This window comes from Macaca fascicularis, chromosome 6, assembly GCF_037993035.2.
Source record: "Macaca fascicularis isolate 582-1 chromosome 6, T2T-MFA8v1.1".
In the NCBI taxonomy this organism is placed as follows: domain Eukaryota; kingdom Metazoa; phylum Chordata; class Mammalia; order Primates; family Cercopithecidae; genus Macaca; species Macaca fascicularis.
The window spans coordinates 134,925,064-134,948,253 of record NC_088380.1 but is presented as its reverse complement, the minus strand read 5'-3'; the positions used below and the strand labels follow the sequence as shown (position 1 = coordinate 134,948,253).

At 39.4% G+C, this 23,190-nt stretch overlaps 1 protein-coding gene across 1 annotated transcript in view; it reads left to right on the top strand.

Annotated features, from left to right (window-relative positions):
- The window catches only part of FBN2 (fibrillin 2), a 269,644-nt gene that overhangs the window by 172,009 nt on the left and 74,445 nt on the right, over positions 1-23,190 (top strand). Inside the window, exons 20-26 of the mRNA XM_005557677.4 lie at positions 4,546-4,665; positions 10,934-11,071; positions 11,942-11,992; positions 12,461-12,586; positions 16,400-16,627; positions 17,495-17,620; positions 22,957-23,085. Of these exons, the coding sequence (XP_005557734.3) occupies positions 4,546-4,665; positions 10,934-11,071; positions 11,942-11,992; positions 12,461-12,586; positions 16,400-16,627; positions 17,495-17,620; positions 22,957-23,085 (918 nt within the window). The remainder of the gene's footprint in view (positions 1-4,545; positions 4,666-10,933; positions 11,072-11,941; positions 11,993-12,460; positions 12,587-16,399; positions 16,628-17,494; positions 17,621-22,956; positions 23,086-23,190) is intronic.

Sequence of the window (23,190 nt, the reverse complement as noted above, 5' to 3'; positions counted from 1 at the left end):
ACATTTGGAACAAACATTTTAAAGTGGATAAAAAAGAAACCAACTGAAAGAAGCCAGATTGTTTTACTTGCTGAAATAGAATGTCAGATAGTTGTTTACTGTGTTTTCCCCTTTTCAGAACCACTCTGATCCATTAATGTAGGAACCTGAATTATAATGGAAAAGTTAACTCTTAGATGAAATGATTGATATACCCAAGAGGTTGGCCCACAAAATATTTGAGGTCTAAGTAAAAATGATAACTTTAATGTGTTTTTAGTCTAAGAGAATTGTCCTTTCCATTTGATAATTTAAAAGTTGTCATTTGGGTTTGTAGACCATAAACTAGTGTTTAAAAGCTTCTTTGTTTTCTTCTAATCACATATTTTTGCAGTGAAAGTTACTTAAATGAGTTAAATGGTTAGAGAAGTCTTCATTTTCAGTGAGATACTGGCTAAGCAGTGAGTACACTGAATTATGGTTTTGTATCTTGATCAAAGTACTGTATATTTCAGAAAAATCTGTGGTATGAATACTAGTCATTGTTCCTGTTTAAATCTCACTGTGTGGGCCTACAGAAGGGTCGCATAACAGTCTCAAATCCAAAAGTTACTACTTTGGAATAGTAACTTTTAAGAAAAGATTTCATCTTTGATGATTGTGGAATAGCCCCCTCCCTTTTTTTTTTTAATCTGTTAAAGTATTTGTTTTTTTCATGGTGCCACAGCCAAGAAAACTGCCATAGTAATATTATTGAAAAAGATGTTAACATTCTCTCTTCATCTTACTGTTTAACTTCAAAGCATTCTTGTGAACAGAAACCAGTTAGGACTATAGAACAAGATGTCAAAACACAAATGACTCTGCTGAAGTCAATGAAATGCAATTACAAAGTGTAGTGCTAACTTTGAATTGAATCGGAGGGGCCACTAGAAAACAATAATTAGCCTAAAGAAAAAAAAAAAAAAGAAAACTTCAGCATAAAATCCCCTTTTTCTAAACTTACTTCTGGTGACAGTTTCCCCTGTTGTCCAACATCTTTGCAGGAACTCCTCAAAGAGGAGTGCTCATTCCATTCCCACTGAAAATACTTGAAGGTTCGTCTTCTCCGTAGATGAGAAGGGGACACACTTAAGAGTTTGGAATATCTTTCAATAGGTTATGAGAGCCCTCTTTTTAAACCAGCTCAGGCTTCTCAAATGTATTCAACTACGGAGTCTCTATTTTCTAGATCCCACTCCCATCTCTAACACCAGTTCTTCAAAATGCTCTGAGAAACGTACTTTATGAAAAAGTATCCTAGCCATATTTCCTCTATGATTTCTTTGGAAAGATAGAAGAAGGGATTTTAAAGGTTTTTGTTTTTCTTGATTTTCTACACTTCCTTCCTACAGTCTTTTTTCAGTTTTGTCTGTTGTCTGTTGTCTGTTGGAGGATAAGCTTCCGTTAAATCTCAGGAAACTTAGAAAGCAAGAACAGGGTGGGACGTCATCTTGATTTAACTAGGAAACTGATGATTTTTAGAACTGGTTTCCCTGTCTAGGAAAATACTTTCTGGTGCTATCGTGTCTCTCACATGATTTAGTTCCTAATGCGGAACTAAATGGATAGTGTCTTGTTCTATTTGCTATGTACACTGAATTATCAATGATTATTTATGGACCAGTAAGATAGAGTACAAAGGTTCTGAGAGTTGAAATACCAAAGAAGTTAAAATCAGAGACTCTCCTGCTTACAGGAACAGTTAAGAAGAGTAGGAGCTGGTGGTGTTTAATAGTGTAACATAAGGTGATTATGTAAATATTAAGGCACTTTCATACCAAATTAGGCAACAGTGAGTGTTAGAAAGAGTAATCTTCACTTATTACAAGCATACTTATTCTTAAGCTGAGAGATTTATTTAATGAAAAAACAATTTTATGTCTGTCATTCATAGGAAAGAAGTTCATGTTATGTAAATAGAGAAGAAATGATAGACAACTCTTTTGGCTCCAGCCTTATGACATTGAAGGAAATAAAAATGATTTATCATGGGAAAACTAACCAAATAACTGTTATTTCTACACTTTCTTCCCACTGTTACTTGCATTTCATTAAGAGTTTTGCAAAGAATAGACTTGAAGGCTACTAATCTCTTTTTCCGTTGAGTTGCTTTCTTATTTCTACCGTTGCATTCAAACAGTAAATGTTTCTGTCTGAAGCAGTTCTCTTCATTCTCTTCTTTCTGAATTAATTTCCAAAGACTAGACAGGGAATTATTAGCAGATTCATTGCAAATCTTAGCTTTTTCTTGTGTATTTGTCTTGTGCACTGATTTTGTCATTCATGTTTTCAACAGACTATTTTAAATATATAACAAATAGCACTAATAATAGAGTAAAGTTCTTCTATATTTCAGAATGAAGTTACAGAAACTTTGTTTCTTTTTTTGTTTGAGCTCTGAGAGTCTGTGAAAGTTAAAATTTTTACAGCAAGCACTGTGGTTTAGATTGTGTTTCCAGTGACATAACTAGTTAAATGTAAACCAGATGTGCTTTGAAGTTTATTTCCAGGAATGTACAGTGAACTGTTTCAATTCCTGGTTCCATGACATTTATAACATAACAACATATTATTTAAAGGAAAACTAAATAGTTGATATTTGTAGTTGTCAGTGCATATGTTTATAGTTTCTGAATTCATAATTGCTTAATTTAAAATAGAGATTTTAAAAACACACAGTATTGAAATTCTTCTTTTTTCAGGCTTCTTACAAATGAAATTAATAGCTTTATATGTGGTATATCCTTAGATTAGTTATCTGCTTCTTTTATGGTTAACTGGTTTCTTTTTTACATTGTGTTTTTATGAAAGAGTTTTTATACTCTGGGATTGATGTTTTCATTAGAAATCTGTACTATATTTACAAAATCTCTTCTTTTATTTTTAAGAGGTTTTCTCACTATTAACAACCTGAAAGCAAAATACATTCATATTTCTTCAAACAATTTATATATCAAGAATTAAATTAGCACCTGGATATTCCTTCAGTAGTGTTGAAGTAACAAAGTGTTTTTCACATTGATTTTTAAATTTGCATGTGAAGTCCACTGACAAAAAAAATCAACTGTGAGTCTCGCTCTTTCAGGATTAAAGTCTTCTAGCTATTTGTTTACATGCTTTCCTCAGTAAACTGCTTTATAATAAATTCAAAGAAATATTTAGAGAAAGAAAAAGTATTCTTGTGAACTTAAAAACCCCAGTGTTTGATATAAAATGCCTTGAGAACTATTGACCTGTTTCAGATAATTAACTTAGTAAAGAAAACTGTGTGCCACTTCTTAAAAGTGTACCACTTTAGAAGTGGTTGAATTTACACTGAAAATGTCTTCGATTTTGTTCATAGTACTTTACCTGAAGCTTGTGTTTCTTTCTCATTGACTCATGTGTTAAACTATTTCACATTACAGGCTTGACATTTTCTCTAATCACCACTTGAGAACATAGGCATAGGGCAGTTCTGCTTACTTCTGACCATCAACAGGAATTGTTTATATTATATGATTTCACGTATATTGAATTACATTTGATTTGAATATTTCATTCAGATCAAATTAATGATTGTAGAGGCCTATTTAAAGCAATTATTTCTACTTGATCAAGTTTTCTAATTTTTATTTTACCACCATTAGTTGTATTAAAAAATAACTAAGCAGGCCGGGCGCGGTGGCTCAAGCCTGTAATCCCAGCACTTTGGGAGGCCGAGACGGGCGGATCACAAGGTCAGGAGTTCGAGACCGTCCTGGCTAACACGGTGAAACCCCGTCTCTACTAAAAAATACAAAAAACTAGCCGGGCGAGGTGGTGGGCGCCTGTAGTCCCGGCTACTCGGGAGGCTGAGGCAGGAGAATGGCGTAAAAACCCGGGAGGCGGAGCTTGCAGTGAGCTGAGATCCGGCCACTGCACTCCACCCTGGGCGACATAGCGAGACTCTGTCTCAAAAAAAAAAAAAAAAAAAAAAAAAACTAAGCAAACTAAACATGTAAATGTGAAGAACTAAAGACAGAGAAGGTGGATAGGGACTAGAGGAGAGTTATGTACCCACCATGAATGTTTCAGTCCTTATTTTCTGATTCGTACCCAAGAGCTTGGAATTAAAGCAGCATTGTGATATTTTGCTTCCAAGATGGACTTTTTAAGTTTTTCAGAGCCCCATTAAACCATAAATGATCAAAGCAATCCACCTTTGTTTGTGCACAGGATGTTGCTCCTGGAATTACATCTTATTATGTGGGGGAAAAAATCCAATTTATGTAAAGTTGTGATGACGTATTGAAAAAGCATGTAACTGAACTCTTTCCCAATAGGCTGATCGCTGTGGTCCTACTGAGTTCCCAGTCCTATAGATGTGTATCCACAATGTAAAATGCATGCCTCCATTCCCCATTCACTTTATGCTTCATAGATCCATATTAAAATTACCAGAGCCAAGTTTACCAGACATTCTGGCATTGCATGGCTTGTTGGAATAATATTTTCCAGAAACACATGGCAGTTCTAACAGAATCTTTTCCTTCTGGATTGTAGATATAAATGAATGTGAAAGCAACCCGTGTGTCAATGGGGCCTGCAGAAACAACCTTGGATCTTTCAATTGTGAATGTTCGCCCGGCAGCAAACTCAGCTCCACAGGATTGATCTGTATTGGTAAGATTCATACACAATACTGATGCTTCAATTTCACTGCTAAGATCAGCACAGATCTCAGGCCTTACTACAGATAAAAACAGAATATGATTCCAAAAAGAAAAGAATTACGCATTACATTAGTTGTTTTTACTCAGTATCAACATAGAGGTAAAACATAATAGCATTAATTAGGCAGCCTATTCAATGTTTGTTAGATTCTAGAAATCTTCCTTTCATATAAGTAGATATATTATGCTATAACTTATAATCATTTCCATACCACACACATATGCATATCCATTACCCTAAAAATGCCTTAGGCAGCAATATAATCAAATCTCCACTGCATACATTTTTTATAAACAAACTTCGATGGCAAACAAAAAATGTGATGAAATTTGGATTCAGTTAACAGGACAAGAATTTGAAGCTTTTAAACACATAGAGGGAATTTATTATTTTTTCTTTTTTTCCATCAATCATAAACTTTTGGGCTTCAAGGAAGAGAAGATAACTGTTTTCTTGCTTTTGGAATTCTCTAGGGGAAATTATTCTAAAACATCTAAACTAGCATCTTTCAATATGTCTCAAAACATTTAAAGTCAGTTCTTGATAATGACATAGGATGTATATTAAAGAAGATTGATCTGTTACTGCAAGGAATAATCCAGCATGCAAAAGGGAACAAAACTGTCCCAGTAATTTTTCCGTACTTCCAGCATCTGTGGTTCCATTCACTAGGCCTACACAGTTCACATCATTAGCTAGTATACACCTTTAAGGGGAACTAAATATATATTCCAAATAGGAAGATATTTCAGTTTTACATAGTGCCAAATTAACTGGCAGTTTTTATTATCTAGCCAAAATGAATCTTTAGTTTCATATTTGTCAAAGACAATAGTTTTTTCAGTAGTATGTCTGATGTTAACCATATTTAGCTGGATGCTAGAGTATCTGTTTGTTACGTAAAGACAAATGACCAAGTCCAAAATTATCAATGAAAACCTTCTCTTTGGAAACACCAGCTCCTCGTTTCCCAATGAGGTACAGCTGGTGAAATTTGAGCCTTGTTCAGCTCTCCATATTAGGAAATAGACTGCCATCTGCCTGGGGCATTACTTTTTTTCTTATAGAATTCCGGGCTGGGTTGGTGGGGGGGCCAGCGGGGTGTGTGGGTTGGATGCAGTAAAGCAGAAATATTTTTGCTAAGCCACAATTTCCAATTGAGATGGAGTCATTTTATTATGCAAAGGAAATGAATTCAGCATTAATCAATTAATGTCTCAGAAAACTAAATCTGCATGCCACTTGAGCATCAAAGATACTTCGTTTTTGCCTCATCATGTAGACTTCCATTATTTTGGCCTTTTGCCCTTAAATTTATTAACCAAAGAAGAACAAAGACTTTTTACCCCCAAGTCTTTATGTCATTCTTCCAATTGCCAACAACTAACCACCACCATATTTTTCTCAGTCAATGTATTGTGTGCTTTCATTTATTATGATTAAATTTGAATAGCCCAGTGTAGAGCTGCTCAAAAGGCAATTTCCCTAATATTTTTAAATTTTAGACATTATTTTATGTACTTTTTTATTAAAAAGAGAATTCTAGTTGCAAAAGAAAATAACAAATAGTAAAATATACACAGGAAAAGTCAGGAATGTATAATAGGACTGTCAGTGGCTCTCATCAGTGGTTAGTCTGCAACTTTCTCTTCCACAGGGTCCGGGTCATTACATTTTGAAATTTCATGATATGATTACTGATTTAAAATTACATTAGATTATATATGAATTAGTTGAATACTATGAATATTTAAGGATTTAGAATCTATTTTTCAAGCTTTCTAAATATAAATTAATCTTAAACTGTTCTGCAAACTGCTTAAGAAGACTATGGTATTCTGGTTGAATATGGTTAAATGTAATAGAACCATGCATTTGATTAATCTTTCATGCATTATACTGCTGTGGTTTGATGGTTCTATGTAATCCAGACCAGTTTCCCTCATCTTTGGCTTGGGTCTGCACTCTGTCTTCAACTTGCGTGGAAATATGGCTGTGACCACTCTGCTGTCAAATCCAATGGTCTATTCTCATTCCTCACCTTAGATTATTAGCAGTATTTGTCACAGTTCATTACTCACTCTTTCTAGAGAAATTTTGCATTTTTGGCTTCCCAGGCACAACTCTCTTCTCCTTTGACTTTTATGGCTCATTTTCTCTTTCCTTTACTGAGTCCTCCCTATCCTCCTAACCTTTAACCTGAAGTGTTCTGCCAGTCTGTCTTTGGACCTCTGTTTGTCTTTCTACACTCATCCTCAAGAGCCTCTGTGTTGAGTCTCACATGTGTCACTCTAGTTGATAATGGAATTCTAGGCCTCAACCTTGCCACCGATTCCAGATTTGTGTTTCCAACTGTCTGTACAGTGTCTCCACTTGGATGGCTCATCAGTATCTCAAATTCCCATGTCTGAAACCAAATTCCTGTGTACTGGCTTGAACCCGAGTCTCCCAGGAACATTTCCATCTTGGCAGATGGCAAATCCGTTCTTCTAGCTGCCGCCCCTCAAAAGCTTGGCAGCATCCTTGATGTCTTTTTCTCAAGCTGCACGTGGAAGTCATCAGCAAACCTATTGATTGCACTGAAGTTTATCCACATTTCATCCCCTTCTCACCATCACCACACCAACCCCCAATCCAAGTCACCATCATTTCTCTTCGTAATTACTGCTGTAGCCTCTACCTTAGCTTCTTTTCCCCATACTCTAGTCAGTTCTCCACATAGTCACCAGGCAACCCTTTTAAAACATAAATCAGAGCATATCATTCTTTGTCCAGGAATCCTGTCTAGGAAAACCTTGGCTTCTCATTTCATTCAGTAAAAGCTCAAGTCCTAGCCGAAGCCTGTACTCTCCTCATGATCTTGCCCCTGCTCTGCCTCCCGCCCCCTCAGCCTGAACCAGACTGGCCTACTTCCAGCTCCTGCATCAGACACATGCCCACCTGAAGTCCACTGATCTATCTGGCAGGAATGTTTTTCACTCAGATTTGCAGGGTTCTCCTTATGTCTGTATTCAGATGCCACATTGTAAGTCATGATTCCTCTGACCATCCTAGATAAAATAACAGTTTTTCTCCTGTTTCTACCCTCAAGCTAATTACCCTGCTTTATTTTTTGAGAGTTCTTAACTAACTCCTGACTATCTACATCTGTATCTCAGTTGTGTATGAGTATGGGGGCAGGGGTGGGTATACACACACAACAGTGGGTCAGTGGGGAGAGAGGGAGGGAGGATGGAGGAAAGGAATTGGGGAGAGAGAGAAGAGAAGGATGAGCCTGGAGGGGAGTGCAGGGGGCTATCAGTGGATTTGTAGCTTTTCAAGTGTTGATGCAGCACCAGCCTAAAGAATCACAGTGCTACAGAGTGAGGGCTCTGCAGTCAGACTGCATGGGCTTGAATCTTGATGCTGACACTCTACTAGTTGGGTGACCTTGGGTAAATTGGTTGACCTCTGTGTGCCTAAATTTTCTCATGTGCAAATTGTACATAATTCACAGGGTTGTTTTAATGAGTAAATAAATACATAACAAAGCCTTCCAGTTCCTGTCACTGTCTTGATAAATCTTAGCAATAACTGTTGTTTATCTTACTTAAAATGATGACAACCAAGGTGATAAATCAGATTAGTCCGGATCAGTAAAAGATCATTTAAATACACAGTAGCCTTACACAAGCATCTCTGTTTCCTCTGTTCTATGGAATTTACAGGTGTAAATCTATAACAAGCCTGTAGTTTGAGACCTGACACAAATGGTTCTCTGCAGTTTTATCCAAACCGAACATTTCAGCCAGAGTGAAAAAACAAAGTGACTGTCTAACTCTTTTTCACACCTTTGCCCCATAACTTTTTATTCAGTACAGGAGAGAATTGTTTTGTTTCAACCTCTGTCTTGGTGTTTAGGTTGTTGGTAACTTCCTGTGTTTCCTAGGGAATGAGAAATTACTATTTCTCCCGTCATAGGCCCATTACAGTTTAATTGTAATTCCCTTTCTGTGTTTATGGGGGATTTTTTTGTTGTTTTTGTTGTTGAATTTAGAAGTAAAAACTTTTTTTTTTTTTTTTGGAAGACAGGGTCTCACTCTGTTGCCCAGGCTGGAATACGGTGACACGATCTCATTGCAGCCTCTGCCTACCGGGCTCAGGCAATCCTCCCACCTCAGCTTCCTGAGTAGCTGGGACTACAGGCATGTGCCATCACTCCCAGCTAATTTTTGTATTTTTTGTAGAGACAAAGTTTCACCATGTTGCCCAGGCTGGTCTTGAACTCCTGGACTCAAGCGATCCACCTGCCTCGGCCTCCCAAAGTGCTGGGATTATAGTCATGAGCCACTGTGTCCAGCCAGAAGTAAATTTTATCTGTACATATTATTATTAAAATGAATTTTCAAATAAATACTGTAGGAATACACTTATTCTTTGTTTTCTTCCAACTCTTAGTGCCACAATATGCTATTGAGGTTTTAGTAGAGTGTTTTCCACATCACCCACATCAGAATCACCTGAGGAGTTTGTCAAAATTCAGATTCCTGGGCTGCACACCTGGAAACTTATGAATTGGCATTTTAACAAGCGCCTTGGTAATATTATGCACACTTAACTGAGAGCCACTGCTCTACAAGGAAAACATGACATATGATTTGTTTTAGCCAGTTAGTATTTGCCATATCAGCTTTGTCTGGATTCCTTATCACTGCTTCAAAATCAGTTAACAGTCATTTATTATTTGTTCATTTGAAAAACTTTTCATTGTGCCACCAAAAATATACTAACCATTCATTATTCCCTTTAATCCACATACAATAAACATTTTAAAGTGCATAACATTTCACTGGGTACTCTACCATTCAAAAGGAAGAACTTAAATTTGATGTGGAGTCAGTCTAAAATGTTAGGAATGGTTATCTCTAGAGGATTTCAGGTGATTTTTACATCTCCCCCATACTTCTCTATTTCTTCAAATTGTTTACCATAAGTATGATTTACTTTTTGAACTAGAGATAAATCTACACACAGACACACATTTTTTAAATGCCTGAAATAAAATACATCAGATATTAGCCCTAGGAATGCATTAGTGGGGGTTTTGTAAGTGTTTATTCCTTCTTTGTTTTATAGGGGTTTTTTTCTTTTAAATTATTCATCAAATAATTATCAGTTGGAGAAATACTGGCCTCTGTATAACAGAACATACATTGTGTGTGATTATTTAGTAGGGACTTAAGGGAGAAGGAGATTGAAGGATTTTATATGATAAAATCTTAAATATCAAAGCATTTGTCATTAAGGATAAATCTTATGAATACTTTTCACACAAGTAATGGTCTTATCATGTTGTTATAGTATGTTAAAAAAGAAGAAGGGTGGGGCGCAGTGGCTCATGCCTGTAATCCTAACACTTTGGGCGGCCGAAATGGAAGGATTGCTAGAGGCCTGGAGTTCAAGACCAGACCAACATGGGCAAAATGGCAATGCTCTGTGTTTCTGAGTACCAGCATAAAATCTTGGACAGCTCCCCTTAGAATATCAATAGATATAATTATATTAATTACTATATTGTGAGAGATATATAGTACATATTACATATACGTAATAAACCATATTTGAATGCAGGTACATGAAAGTGTTTTCAAAGGATATGCTATTAAAAGTGTTTTTTCGGGTTTTTTTTTTTTGACAAAGTTTCACTCTTGTTGCCTGGGTTGGAGCGCAATGGCACTATCTCGGGTCACTGCAACCTCCACTTCCCAGGTTCAAGCGATTCTCCTGCCTCAGCCTCCTGAGTAGCTGGAATTACAGACGCCTGCTACCACGCCCGGCTAATTTTTATGTATTTAGTAGAAACGGGGTTTCACCATGTTGACCAGGCTGGTTTTGAACTTCTGACCTCAGGTGATTCACCCGTCTCGGCCTCCCAAAGTGTTGGGATTACAGGTGTGAGCCACTGCACCCAGCCCCGCTATTAAAAACTTTTAAAGTATCTTTTTTTTTTTTTTTCTGGTGGAGATGGGGTTTCGCTATTTTCCCAGGCTGGTCTTGAACTCCTGGGCTCAAGTGATCCTTCTGCCTCAGCCTCCCAAAGTGCTGGGATTACAGGCGTGAGCCACTTTGCCTGGCCCTTCTTTTTTAGAATACTTTAACAAATGTCTTTTCATATACACAGCTGAATTCTATTTTCATCAGAGGTAAGAGCTCCCCAACCTTTCCTGTTCTTTTTCAGACAGCCTGAAGGGGACCTGTTGGCTCAATATCCAGGACAGCCGCTGTGAGGTGAATATTAATGGAGCCACTCTGAAATCTGAATGCTGTGCCACCCTCGGAGCCGCCTGGGGGAGCCCCTGTGAGCGGTGTGAACTAGGTAGGAGCCTGACTGGGGGGCTTCTCGGCTTCTCCTTGGAAAGCTTCTCCTGCCGCTAGGACACATCTTTCACTATGAAGTTCCTTAGTGAAGAAGACCTGAGATCATTTACCTTTGCTAAAATGTTATCTTTGCTGGCTAATGTTTTTTACCTCTTAAAATGTGTATTTGGTTTATCCTGGCTCATAAGCAGCCCTTCTAAATATTTTATTCATGGAAGGGAATCAGCTAGAATCTGCTAGATGACTGTATCCTCCAGTATCCTTGTTTGTGTGTTGGCTGTTTTCCTCGAATCTTTTGTTTACTTTTTTTTTTTTGAGACGGACTCTCGCTCTGTCACCAGGCTGGAGTGCGGTGGCGTGACCTCGGCTCACTGCAACTTCTACCTCCCGGGTTCAAGCGATTCTCCTACCTCAGCCTCCCGAGTAGCTGGGACTAAAGATGCCCGCCACCACGCCCGGCTAATTTTTGTATTTTTAGTAGAGATGGGGTTTCACCATGTTGGCCAGACTGATCTCCAACTCCTGACCTCAAGTAATCCACCCATCTCGGCCTCCCAAAGTGCTGGGATTACAGACGTGAGCCACCGCGCCTGACCTGTCTACTTTTAACTCAGTTGTCAATGTGACAACAAAAAGAAATTGTAGGAAAAATTATGAGAATCTCAATACAGGTCAGTACTGATGGAGGTACCACAGAAAGTCATGTGCCCTACTGAATGAAGTGGGGACAGTGATGTCCTTGGACCCTAAGACCCCGCCTTGCAGTTTGTATTTAGTTCCATTTTGATTCCGTTATATTTCTTCTTGAGCATAACATGGTTGTGTTTTATTCTATAATGAAGTAAAATTTGTCCTGTTGTTCTTACAGATACAGCTTGCCCAAGAGGGCTTGCCAGGATTAAAGGTGTTACATGTGAAGGTGAGTGTATCCTTCCTTGGAAGATACTATACGTCTTTAGAGCAGTACATAAAATTAACATTCACTCTCAAACTTTGGAGATGTTTATCATTTTCAGAAACCTTGACATTTCAATAAAAATACTCAATGTAATCAACAAATGCTTTAGCATAATTCTCTTAGGAAACAGCTTAGAGTTTCCCATTTCTCCTCTTTATGTAAATGAATACATCACTAGACTTTAAGCCCAGAACAGCTGGCAAAGGCACATGTTTGGGCTGTGTTTCATGGACAGGCAAGGCTGTGGTAATTTTCATAGCTGGTGCCTAGGAAAGCGGGTGACTGGGTTGTGGAATATTTCTGTTTAACTCAAGTAGTAATCCCCGTTGTGTTGAATGTGGATTGAAAATGCTATACATGAAGTAGGACCACACCTGCTTTTTCTGTTTGTAACATCTTTATTCCTCTGCTGGCTCCATTTCCCTGCAGATGTTAATGAGTGTGAGGTGTTCCCTGGCGTTTGTCCAAATGGACGCTGTGTCAACAGTAAGGGATCTTTTCATTGCGAGTGCCCTGAAGGCCTTACGTTGGATGGGACCGGCCGTGTGTGTTTGGGTAAGATTCACGCCCTCATGTATTCCATGTATAAAACAAGCCATGAATTTCCTTCTTTAAGCAGTGGCTAGTCCAACACCACAGAGTTTGTACTTGAGAAAACTTACTTTAAATGAGATATTTAGGGGGAAATCACTAGAGGCTGTTTTAAAAGTGAATGTATTTAAGTGAAATTGTTTCTGTTTCATGCCAAAAGTTGGTACTGCTCAAAAATCTATCTCAAAATCTTCCATTTCTTTAACCAGATAATTTAGGCAGGTTCAGTCTTTCACACTGAGTTAATAAGAGTAAGAATAGGTTGAACGCAGAAGGAAAGTTGGAGACGAGGATTTTAAAAGTTTACATTTGTCAGCTCATTGCAGCTACACCCTGAATACAATGGGGAAAGTCATCTGCAAAGATATGTTGCTTCTGCTTAAAAACATTCACTAATCTTGGTCCTTCCTTTACTGCTATTAGAGTTTACGTTTTCTTAATACTTTATTTTTTAAAGATCTGTAGTGATGATTCTCTTTCTTTCAATATAGTATTATAGGAATGGTGATTTGACCTTTTTCTTTATTAGTGTCATGGTTGACTGAACTTGAATTTCATGATTGAAAAATACATTTCTATTAATTTTCATTGTATGTAACAATAATTTTTCATTTACCTAGAGATTTTTTTTCCCCAATAAGCTATGGAACAGTAAATTTTTAGTTTATAAAAGAACTTTACATAGATTTGTATTTGAAATTTAGGCATGTAGACAAAACATAAATAATAGTGATGTTATATGCAATGATCTTTAAAGTATTTAAATATCTCAGTGATGTTTAAAATTTACTGGTAAGAAAAAAGTTTGCAATACCATACAGTTTAGTTATTATAATTAAAACAGATTTCATTTTTAACTGAATTTTGATAGCACATTTAAATCTGGGTTGAAAGCATCACTGTAAAATCATACAAAATTATTTAGAAAACATAATATCCAAAGTACAAAAATAAAGAAAAATTCTTTCAGATTTTTAAGTATTTTAAAAATTATCTTTAAGTGATCTACGATGTTTAGAAATAAGTATCATTTGAAAATGACAAAATATTCCCCCAAAACTATCAAAATTTTTAAAAAAGAAAATGACAAAGTAATAATATCAATACAATCAGATGACTAATGAAATCAAGTTATCTTCTATAACAAAATGCTGTAATATATGAAGATATATCGCTGATTATAAATTATTATTAGGCAAAATAAATTTTCAATAACATTGTTCAAAATTATGACTGGGAGTGTACTTTGGGAGGCTGAGACAGGTTGATCACCTGAGATCAGGCTTTCGAGATCAGCCTGGCCAACATGGGGAAACCCCGTCTCTACTAAAAATATAAAAATTAGCTGGGCATGCTGGTTCATGCCTGTAATCCCAGCTACCCGAGGGACTGAAGCAGGAGAATCGCTTGAACCTGGGAGGCGGAGGTTGCAGTGAGCCGAGGTCGCGCCACTGCACTCCAGCCTGGGCGACGGAGTAAGGCTCCGTCTCAGAGAAAAAAGAAAAAAAAAAATTAAAGCATTTTTAAATATTCTAAGATAATATATTGGATTCTTCCTCCTTGTACTTTGCTTAAATGCTTTTGTCACTGCTTAAATTATGCTATATTAATTAATTCTGTCTGAGGATGTGAGAAAGTTTCAGGAAGCAACTGGCACATGAAAATGTAAAGTATTCTGAGAACTAAAGTTGTGGTAAATGCTTTGATAGAACCTCGTGTGAATCAGGCATCCCAAACTCAGATGCTTACAGGAGCCAAGCATGTAATATATCAGTGAGTGAAGCGACAACAGGGAGCAGTGGGGACTGCAGCAAACTGCAGAGAACATGGACCATCCAGAGGTTTCCAAATTGATATTTTAATTTCCATGCAAGGACAATCGCAGCATTGATAGGCCTTATTGTGGCCGATGTGCTGACTTTTAATTCCTGATATAAATATTCATAGAGTTCTCAGTAGTGTGCTGACTTTTAATTCCTGATATTAACATTTATAGAGGTCTCAGTATTAAAGAAAGGATTACTCTTCCTGGCTTTTGTAAGTTTTTACATGTATAGTTTAAATGCCTTTCCCCTCTCACCCCAGTTTATTCCAATAAGCTTTGAAATGGTACATTTTTAGTTTGTCTTGGGCTTCTTGAGCAGGTTCCTTCAGTAACCTCACAGTGTGACTCAGGCCAGGGTTCTTCGGCCAACTGTACTTATATAAGACTTTCACATCTTGGAAAGATTCTTTCTTACCTGCTGACATTATGGGACGGAGCCAGCTATAAGGAGACTAGCCCCTCAGAGCCCTGTGATAATGAGACTCTGGATTACTATCACACCTCACACTGGCAAAGCATGTGGCTTTTTGGTTTGTGTTAATGTAGATATATAAGACAGAATCGCCATCTGTGGATATCTACATTCAGTCTGCTGAATCAAAATAAAAATTTACCACAGTTATTTTTTCTTTAAAAATAGGACTTTTTCTCAAGTACCTAGGATTACAGGCGCCCGGCACCATGCCCAGCCAATTTTTGTATTTTTAGTAGAGACGGGGTTTTGCCGTGTTGGCCAGGCTCGTCTAGAACTCCTGACCTCAGGTGATCCAGCTGCCTCAGTCTCCCAAAGTGCTGAAATTATAGGCATGAGCCACCATGCCACGCCCAGTCTGGGTAATGGAACGAGACTCCATCTCAAAAAAAAAAAAAAATAGGACTTTTTATTTCCAGTATTCAGAAATGTAACTCTGTGAAACTTTAGGCTAAAGACAGTTGCTAAAGTTGATGTTACCTTTGGTTTAGAAGTTGAAAGAATCAGTATTGACAGTAACTAAAGTAGTAAACATTAATTTTTATGTGTACATTTCCATCAGGGATCTCCTTCCTCTGTTAAACAGTTTTCAGCCTCTGGAAAGGATTTAATGTCTTAAAATGTTCTTATCAAAGAAATGTTATTTGATTAAGGAAATTTTTCCAAACTCATTATCCATATTTGTAATTAAACAGCCAAGTGCTTTAGTATGATTTGAAAATAAATCTATTTGCTAACAGATGAACATGTTATTTATAGACCATGCTGGTCTACTTTACTTTTAGATGTAGGAACTGTTTATAGATATTCTAAGGTCCTGGCTAGCACAGGCTAAGCACTGAAATGCTGGTCTGTTTTGAAGTTGGAGGGAAAATGTGACATTTAAATAAATAATTGACCCCTTAAAAAGGAAAATTCACATAATCCAGGGAAAAACCATGATGCAAAAGGTAAATTTGGCAGGAGAAAAAAAAAAAAAACCTTAAATGCAATAATATTATAACACTTCTTTCTTTTGTAGTGATTTTAATAGTTGTAACAAATTGGCAAATAGATTATAGCCGATCATTTACTGTTTATGAACAGGATCTGACAGGGCTGCTTAAAAGGCACTTGAAGCAATTCTCTGAACGGGAAGAATTATCATTAAAATTATCTTACTTTTTCTAAAGTGAACAATACAAAAAAGGAATCATAGACATGAAGTAGTCATGTCACGAGAGGACCTTTTCTTCCTGAGGACCTTTTCTTTTCTTAATTCTCTTGTGAGAATTAAGAAAGACTGAAGAGGATCTCACCTTTGTTCTCCTTAAACTACTGTCATTGTGGAGTCCATTCCAGGAGGTCAGGGACTGTGTCTTACCCACCAGTACACCACAAGGGCCTTGCGTGATGCCTGCTGCTGAGCAGACGCTTGACATGTGACTGTTCAATGGGTGTTTCAACTCATTCTCACCCTGTGATTTCACTCTCGGTGTAGATATTCGCATGGAGCAGTGTTACTTGAAGTGGGATGAAGATGAGTGCATTCACCCCGTTCCTGGAAAGTTCCGCATGGATGCCTGCTGCTGTGCTGTCGGGGCGGCTTGGGGCGCCGAGTGTGAAGAGTGCCCCAAACCTGGCACCAAGGAATATGAGACGCTGTGCCCCCGCGGGGCTGGCTTTGCTAACCGAGGGGATGTTCTTACTGGGCGGCCATTTTACAAAGGTAACTGCCTGCGGCCAGCGCCTTGGTCCTTCTTCACCAACAGGAAGCCTTCCACATTCTCTGAGAATTGGTTTTGCTTTAAATGTTTGACTTCCCGCTTTATTTTCTCGGTTAAACTTATGTTTTGTGACCTATGTTCTGTCCCAAGAGTATAAATGCCCTCTATAAGATGGCATTGAAGTAAAGAGATAAAACAGATTGCTTATCTTGCTCTTCTACTCTTTGTTCCTCTACAACCTGAGATGTCGCCCTGATAGCTACATCTGTAGCAAAAAGTTATCTATCCCCACTTATCTTTATAAAACAAGTAGTGAGAAATAAAGGGATCAGAACTCTTTCTTAAGCATATAGGATCTTTGGCTGGGTGTGGTGGCTCACGCCTATAATCCCAGCACTTTGGGAGGCCAAGGTGGGTGGATCACCTGAGGTCAGGAGTTCAAGACCAGCCTGACCAACATGGTGAAACCCATTCTCTGCTAAAAATACAAAAATTAGCCGGGCGTGGTGGCACGCACCTGTAATCTCAGCTACTCGGGAGGCTGAGGCAGGATAATCGCTTGAGCCTGGGAGGTGGAGGTTTCAGTGAGCCGAGATCGTGCCATTGTGCTCCAGCCTAGGCAACAAGAGTGAAACTCTGTCTCAAAAAAAAATAATAATGTGTATGTGTATATATATATGTATATGATCTTTTTCACTGTATTGAAGCTTCCTGTGTGTGATAGCAGTGTGATCACTGAAACATTGAGTAGCCCTGTTTTTCACTTGGGTGCATTACTGTTGTCCATCATGACAGATTTTTAACTTAAAGTGATGGACCCAATCGTTTATATCAACCAACTCTACATTCTGGCTTTATTCTGCTTTTAGACATCAATGAATGCAAAGCATTTCCTGGGATGTGCACCTATGGGAAGTGCAGAAATACAATCGGAAGCTTCAAGTGCCGTTGCAATAGTGGCTTTGCTCTAGACATGGAGGAAAGGAACTGCACAGGTAAGATGGTTCTGCTGTTTTATTTGATAAACTCTGTCTGTCTTTCCTTTACTCTGTTTGAAAGTACCAGCCTAAAAAGCTCATCTTCTCATTGAGAACATGAAAACTTTTATTTATTTATTAATTTTTTTTAGAGAAAAGGTCTCACTTAGTCGCCCAGGCTGGAGTGCAGAGACGTGATCGTGGCTCACTGCAACCTCAAACTCCGGTGCTCAAGCAGTCCTCCCAAGTAACTGGGAGCACAGGTGTGCACCATCATGCACAGCTAATTAAAAAGTTTTGTTGCTGTTGTTGTTGTTGTTGTTGTTTTTAAGACATGGGGACTCACTTTGCTTCCCAGGCTGGTCTCAAACTCCTGGCTTCAAGTGATCCTCCTGCCTTGGCCTCCGCAAGTGTTGCAATTACAGGCTTGAGCCACTGCATCCAGCTCTGTAAATTTTGATTTTTGTTTCTTTTCCCTACACTTAAACCAGTTCTCCAAATAAACTCGTGAGAGAACTGCAAAATAGCATGAAAATGCTCTTTGTTTTATATTTAGGAACAGCATACAAATATGATTTTCAAAATATATGATGACTAAAGAAATACAGTCATTAAAGAATTACATAAAATTGAGTAGTGTTCTCTTAAAGATTTTAAGGTTTGTGACATACAAGTTATGACTTCTTTTCCTCATCTGTGAACAGATATCTTAATATTAGACTTCAGTCACCATCCATACCCATAACATTCTCTTTGAAAAAGATGAGAAGTTCTAACTTTTTCTATTAGTATACCATGTTGTTCCAGATGCTTGAGCTGTGTCTTCAGGATCTCGTTTTTAGCACTGTCTTTGTTCATATTCTTTGTGGAATTTCCCCTTATCGCCCTCGCTCCTGCCTGCTCCTTCTTCCTGACCTCACAGCAGTGTCTTTCTTGGCTCCTTCCTATGCCTGCTCAGCTGAGGCTATCTCTGAGCCTTTCACAGCTGTCCATCTGGCCTTCTGAAGTCCTGCTGCCTTGAAGTCTGCTCAAGCCCTGTCTCCAGAGCTTCATCCCCTTACCTCTGTTTTCTCCTCTCTGGCTGCTGTGCTTTGCTGGGAGAGTCTGAGGAGCGCTGCCTGAGATTCCTGCATTCACCTCCAAGTCCTCGAAGCTGCTTGGCAACACTCGTGTTCATCTCCATTCATCACTTTCTGAATTTCTCTCAGCGCTGCTTCTAAACCTCTTCCCTGGCTTACATGCCCTCTCATATACAACCCGCCCCCATCCATTCCTGTTCTTCTTCGTTGAGAATAAATCTGATTGCCTGCATCCTTCTCACACAGCCTCCTCTCTAGTGATAAAATCTCCTTTATCCCACTGGGCACGGTGGCTCACACCTGTAATCCCAGTACTTTGGGAGGCCGAGGCAGGTGGATCACCTGAGGTCGGGAGTTCGAGACAAGCCTTACCAACATGGAGAATCCCCATCTCTACTAAAAATACAAAATTAGCTGGGTGTGGTGGTGGGTGCCTATAATCCCAGCTACTCGGGAGACTGAGGCAGCAGGATCGCTTAAACCCAGGAGACAGAGGTTGTGGTGAGCCGAGATCGCGCCATTGCACTCCAGCCTGGGCAACAAGAGCAAAATTCAATCTCAAAAAATAAAAAAAGAAAAAAAGTCTCCTTTATCCCCCACTCCCTCTCCTCCAGTGAAAGAGAATGAGATGTAATGCTCTACCTGGATTTGGGGTTACCTCCTCTTTTCCCTCCTTCCCAGCCCCTGCTCTGGGTTGTCTCAGCAGGTTCGCTCCTCTCTCCTCGTGCTAGCATCTTCTCCTCTTCTCTGCTCCCTATTCCTGAACTTATACACAGGTTCAAAATATCTCCTCAGCCCTTCTTTTCTCTCAAGCTACCATTCCGTTTTCCTGCTGTTAGGTCTCACCCCTCTCTTTTAACCAGCCATTTGTTTTGTAATTTTGACTTTTGCCCTCTGTCACCCAGACACATACACATGTAGTCATCTACTCTTGCAAAACATCTTTGTGGTGGTAAAACATCTCTCCTCCTAGACCTCTCTGCTTGCCAGATCTCTCCCTGAGATTTTCTTTTCTTTTCTTAGTTTCTGCGGTATTTTCCGGTTTTGATCATCCTTCTATCTTGATGATGTTTCTTCTCTAACCTTTACAGATTATTCTTGCCTTTCCCATCCTTGGGTGTTGCCAGAGTCCTCTACTCAGCATTCTTCTGCCTCTCAGAGTTTCATCTACCATCATGACTTCAGGGATGGCCTCTGCGGAGCTGAATCCCAGATCCTGTCTCTAACTCTCTCTGTTCTTCCTGAGTTTCACTCCCACATTTATAACTTCCTGTCTGGAAAGTTTGTCTTCGTTTTGATCTTTCTTTGTTCCTCCCCCTACCCTGTACTTTCTCCTACTAGGGACTTCCCTGTAGGCATTAGGAGTATAATTTTGAACAGGATTGAAGACCCCAATTGAATTTTGACATCTCTCTCTCCCAAAGTAGAAAAGTTATGCAAATTCTTTCATCAAACCAGCTATTTCAAGTGCCTGTGATATTTCTTCTAGACTGAGGCAGGTTAAGCTCCTCAGGAGACAGACTCCAAGGCAGAGATGAGCATTCAGGAAGTTTATTGGGGCTTGCTCTTGGGATGAACAATGAGGAAGGGAAGAGAGGAAAGCAGAAGTCGGCAGAGAAAGAAACTGGGCTGTGATGCAGTCCCACTGAAGTCCTTAGCCCATGCCACTGGGAGTTCTGGAACTGGCACGGTCCATCAGAGTTGCCTTGAGTAGGGCATGAAAGCCATGCACTTAGGTACCTGCAAGACCAATCTTGGGATACAGCTACCCGGGGAAGCGGGAAAGAGGTCCTCTTAGGATAGTGGACATCTGAGGGCTTTCTGCCAGCAACACTCCCAATAGCTGACAGGGAGGGGGAGTGAGTCCTTCTTTCCTGAAGAGGGACCTGGGTGACATGTCACAGTATCTACTATATCACAGACTCCTCCAGGATCTCCCAACCTGTTAAGTCCCCACAGTCAAATCCTTCACTGCCACAACCACCAGGTTAACCATCCAAGCAGGGCTAGATTGTGTAACTTCCCACTGAACAACTTCCACTGGTATAGGCAGTCCTGGTCCTGGATAAAGAAGCTCAGGGTTCTTCCAGTTCTGACCCCACCTCTTCCTCTGTTGTGAAGTTAGCCAAGTTGCTTAATGTCTGTAACACGTTGACAGGGCTGCATTGATCAGGATATAATGTGAAGTTCCGTGGAAAATTGTTGGCTGTCAACTTCACAGCAGGAGAGTCCGGTGTCTTCCCGTGCTGGGGGCTTTTAGTGATCCTATGGGTCCCTCTTGTACCCACACTCATTGTCAGCCTCTCCAGTCCAGCCAGTCTGTGGCTTAATGCTCCCTGAAATGCTTCCTTTCTCTTCACTGGTGCGCTTCATCTCTTGCCTATTTATTCTGTATCTTTAAAGCTAGCATTTCTGTACAACCTTCAAGAACCAATTCAAAAGCCCACACCCTCCAAATTACCAAGTCTTGGCAGAGCAGAGAAGTTTATATAAAAAGAGAGAGAGAGACAGACAGAGAGAGAGAGAGAGAGCGCGCGCGCGCACGCACTTTCTATGAGACAGACACTGTTCTCAGCACTTAACAAATATTCGTTTAATTCTATGAAGTGGATTCTATGACAAATAAGGAAATTGAGGCACAGAGAGACTAAAAGATTTTCCCAAGGCTCTATTCTCAGTAGATGACAGACTGGGATTTGTAGCCAGGTATCTGGTTCTAGAATCCATACTGTTTATACTATGAAACTCCCACCACATCACATTAGCCAAAGATTGTCCCAGCTCCACCCTAGAACACATTCCTCATATGGCTCTTAACACCAGTTCCTAGATACTGGTAGATAGAAAGAAAATTAATATACATAATGTTAGCTACTTAATTGAATCAATAAATTCTGTTAAGATGTTTGTTTTAAAGGAAGTATTTACATTTTTTTCGCATGGCCAGTAATGAGGAAAATAAATAAAGACTCTTGTAATTGGAGAAATAAATACAGAAAAACTAAGTAAAAGCTGGCAGAAAGCATAGACTGAGATCCCCCTCTCAAGAGAACATGCACAAATTATGCACTAAATCCTGTGATTTTAAAACTTCAAAATTAAATTCATCAAAATAAAGAGATCGCGGTGGAGCATTTTTCCCTATTGACAGATTTTTAGATTAGAAACTTATGATTTTTGAACTAAAATGTTTGTAAACAGGCCATGTTTTCTTAAACATATTTTATATAGACATGACTTCTCTATTAAAAATCGTAGTTATAAGCATAGATTTCTCAGAGAACCCTGTGTTTGAGAGTATAGATGCTGAAGATTATTTACTGTAATATATAAAAAGAGAAGACAAACTCACCCACATAGTCCTCACACGATAGTGACAGCTCATGTCACCAAAGGGCTTACTAAATCGATAAGCGCTTTACATCTGAATATGACACAAAAACGCAAATTGGGGCACACACCATGGCCCTGCCCTATTTGTGCTCTCTGACTCAGGGTTGGTCCGTCGTGGCTGCCTATCTCTCTGGGGTCTGCCGGTCCCTCCTGCACAGAGACAGGGGCCCTGCCTTCACACGCTCCAACCTGGGGTGGCATGGGCTAGTGTAGTAGACCAGCACTGTCTTCCAATCACACATGAGGTCGTGGGGCCTGGCTGCCTCATTTACCACCTGCCTCATTCAGCCCATAGAACAGTTGCAGGGTTCATCCTTCTGTTAACATTTCTTTCTTTTTCTTTTTCTTTTTCTTTTTGAGACAGGTTGTGTCTCTGTCACCCAGGCTGGAGTGCAGTGGCACATCATACATCATAGCTCACTGTAGCCTTGACCTCTTGGGCTCAAGCAATCCTCCCACCTCAGCCTCCCCAATAATTTTTTTGTTTTTTTTAGAGATGGGATCTCCCTGCATTGCCCAGGCTGGTCTCAAACTCCTGGCCTCAAGCATTCCTCCTGCCTGGGCTTCCCCAAGTGCTGAGATTATAGGCATGAGCCGCCATGCCCCCTCTTCTGTTACTATTTCTAAGCCACAAAAATAAATCCACAATTCAGAATTTTTGCAGGTGAAAAGGCACCACTTGCCTGTTGGCGTGGCAGTTTTGGCAGTTGGGGAAAGGAATGTGCCTCAGGCCCCAGGCCCTTCTATCTGGATCTACTCAAAACATACCCTTGTACTGTTAGCCACCAATGTCCCCAACATTTCAAGCATGCAGCACCTTCACGTGGAAGGCCAAGTGTATGTCATTCAATTTTTAAATTTCTTTTAAACCCTGTGAATTAGACATCGACGAGTGCAGGATTTCTCCTGACCTCTGTGGCAGTGGAATCTGCGTCAATACACCAGGCAGCTTTGAGTGCGAGTGCTTCGAAGGCTATGAAAGCGGGTTCATGATGATGAAGAACTGCATGGGTAAGCACCGTGAGCTCTTCCTTGCCAGGTCGAAGCCATACTAGCACAGACTCATTCGTGTGCATGACCTTTGCTTATCTTCGGGCTGCGAACGGCATGCGTGGC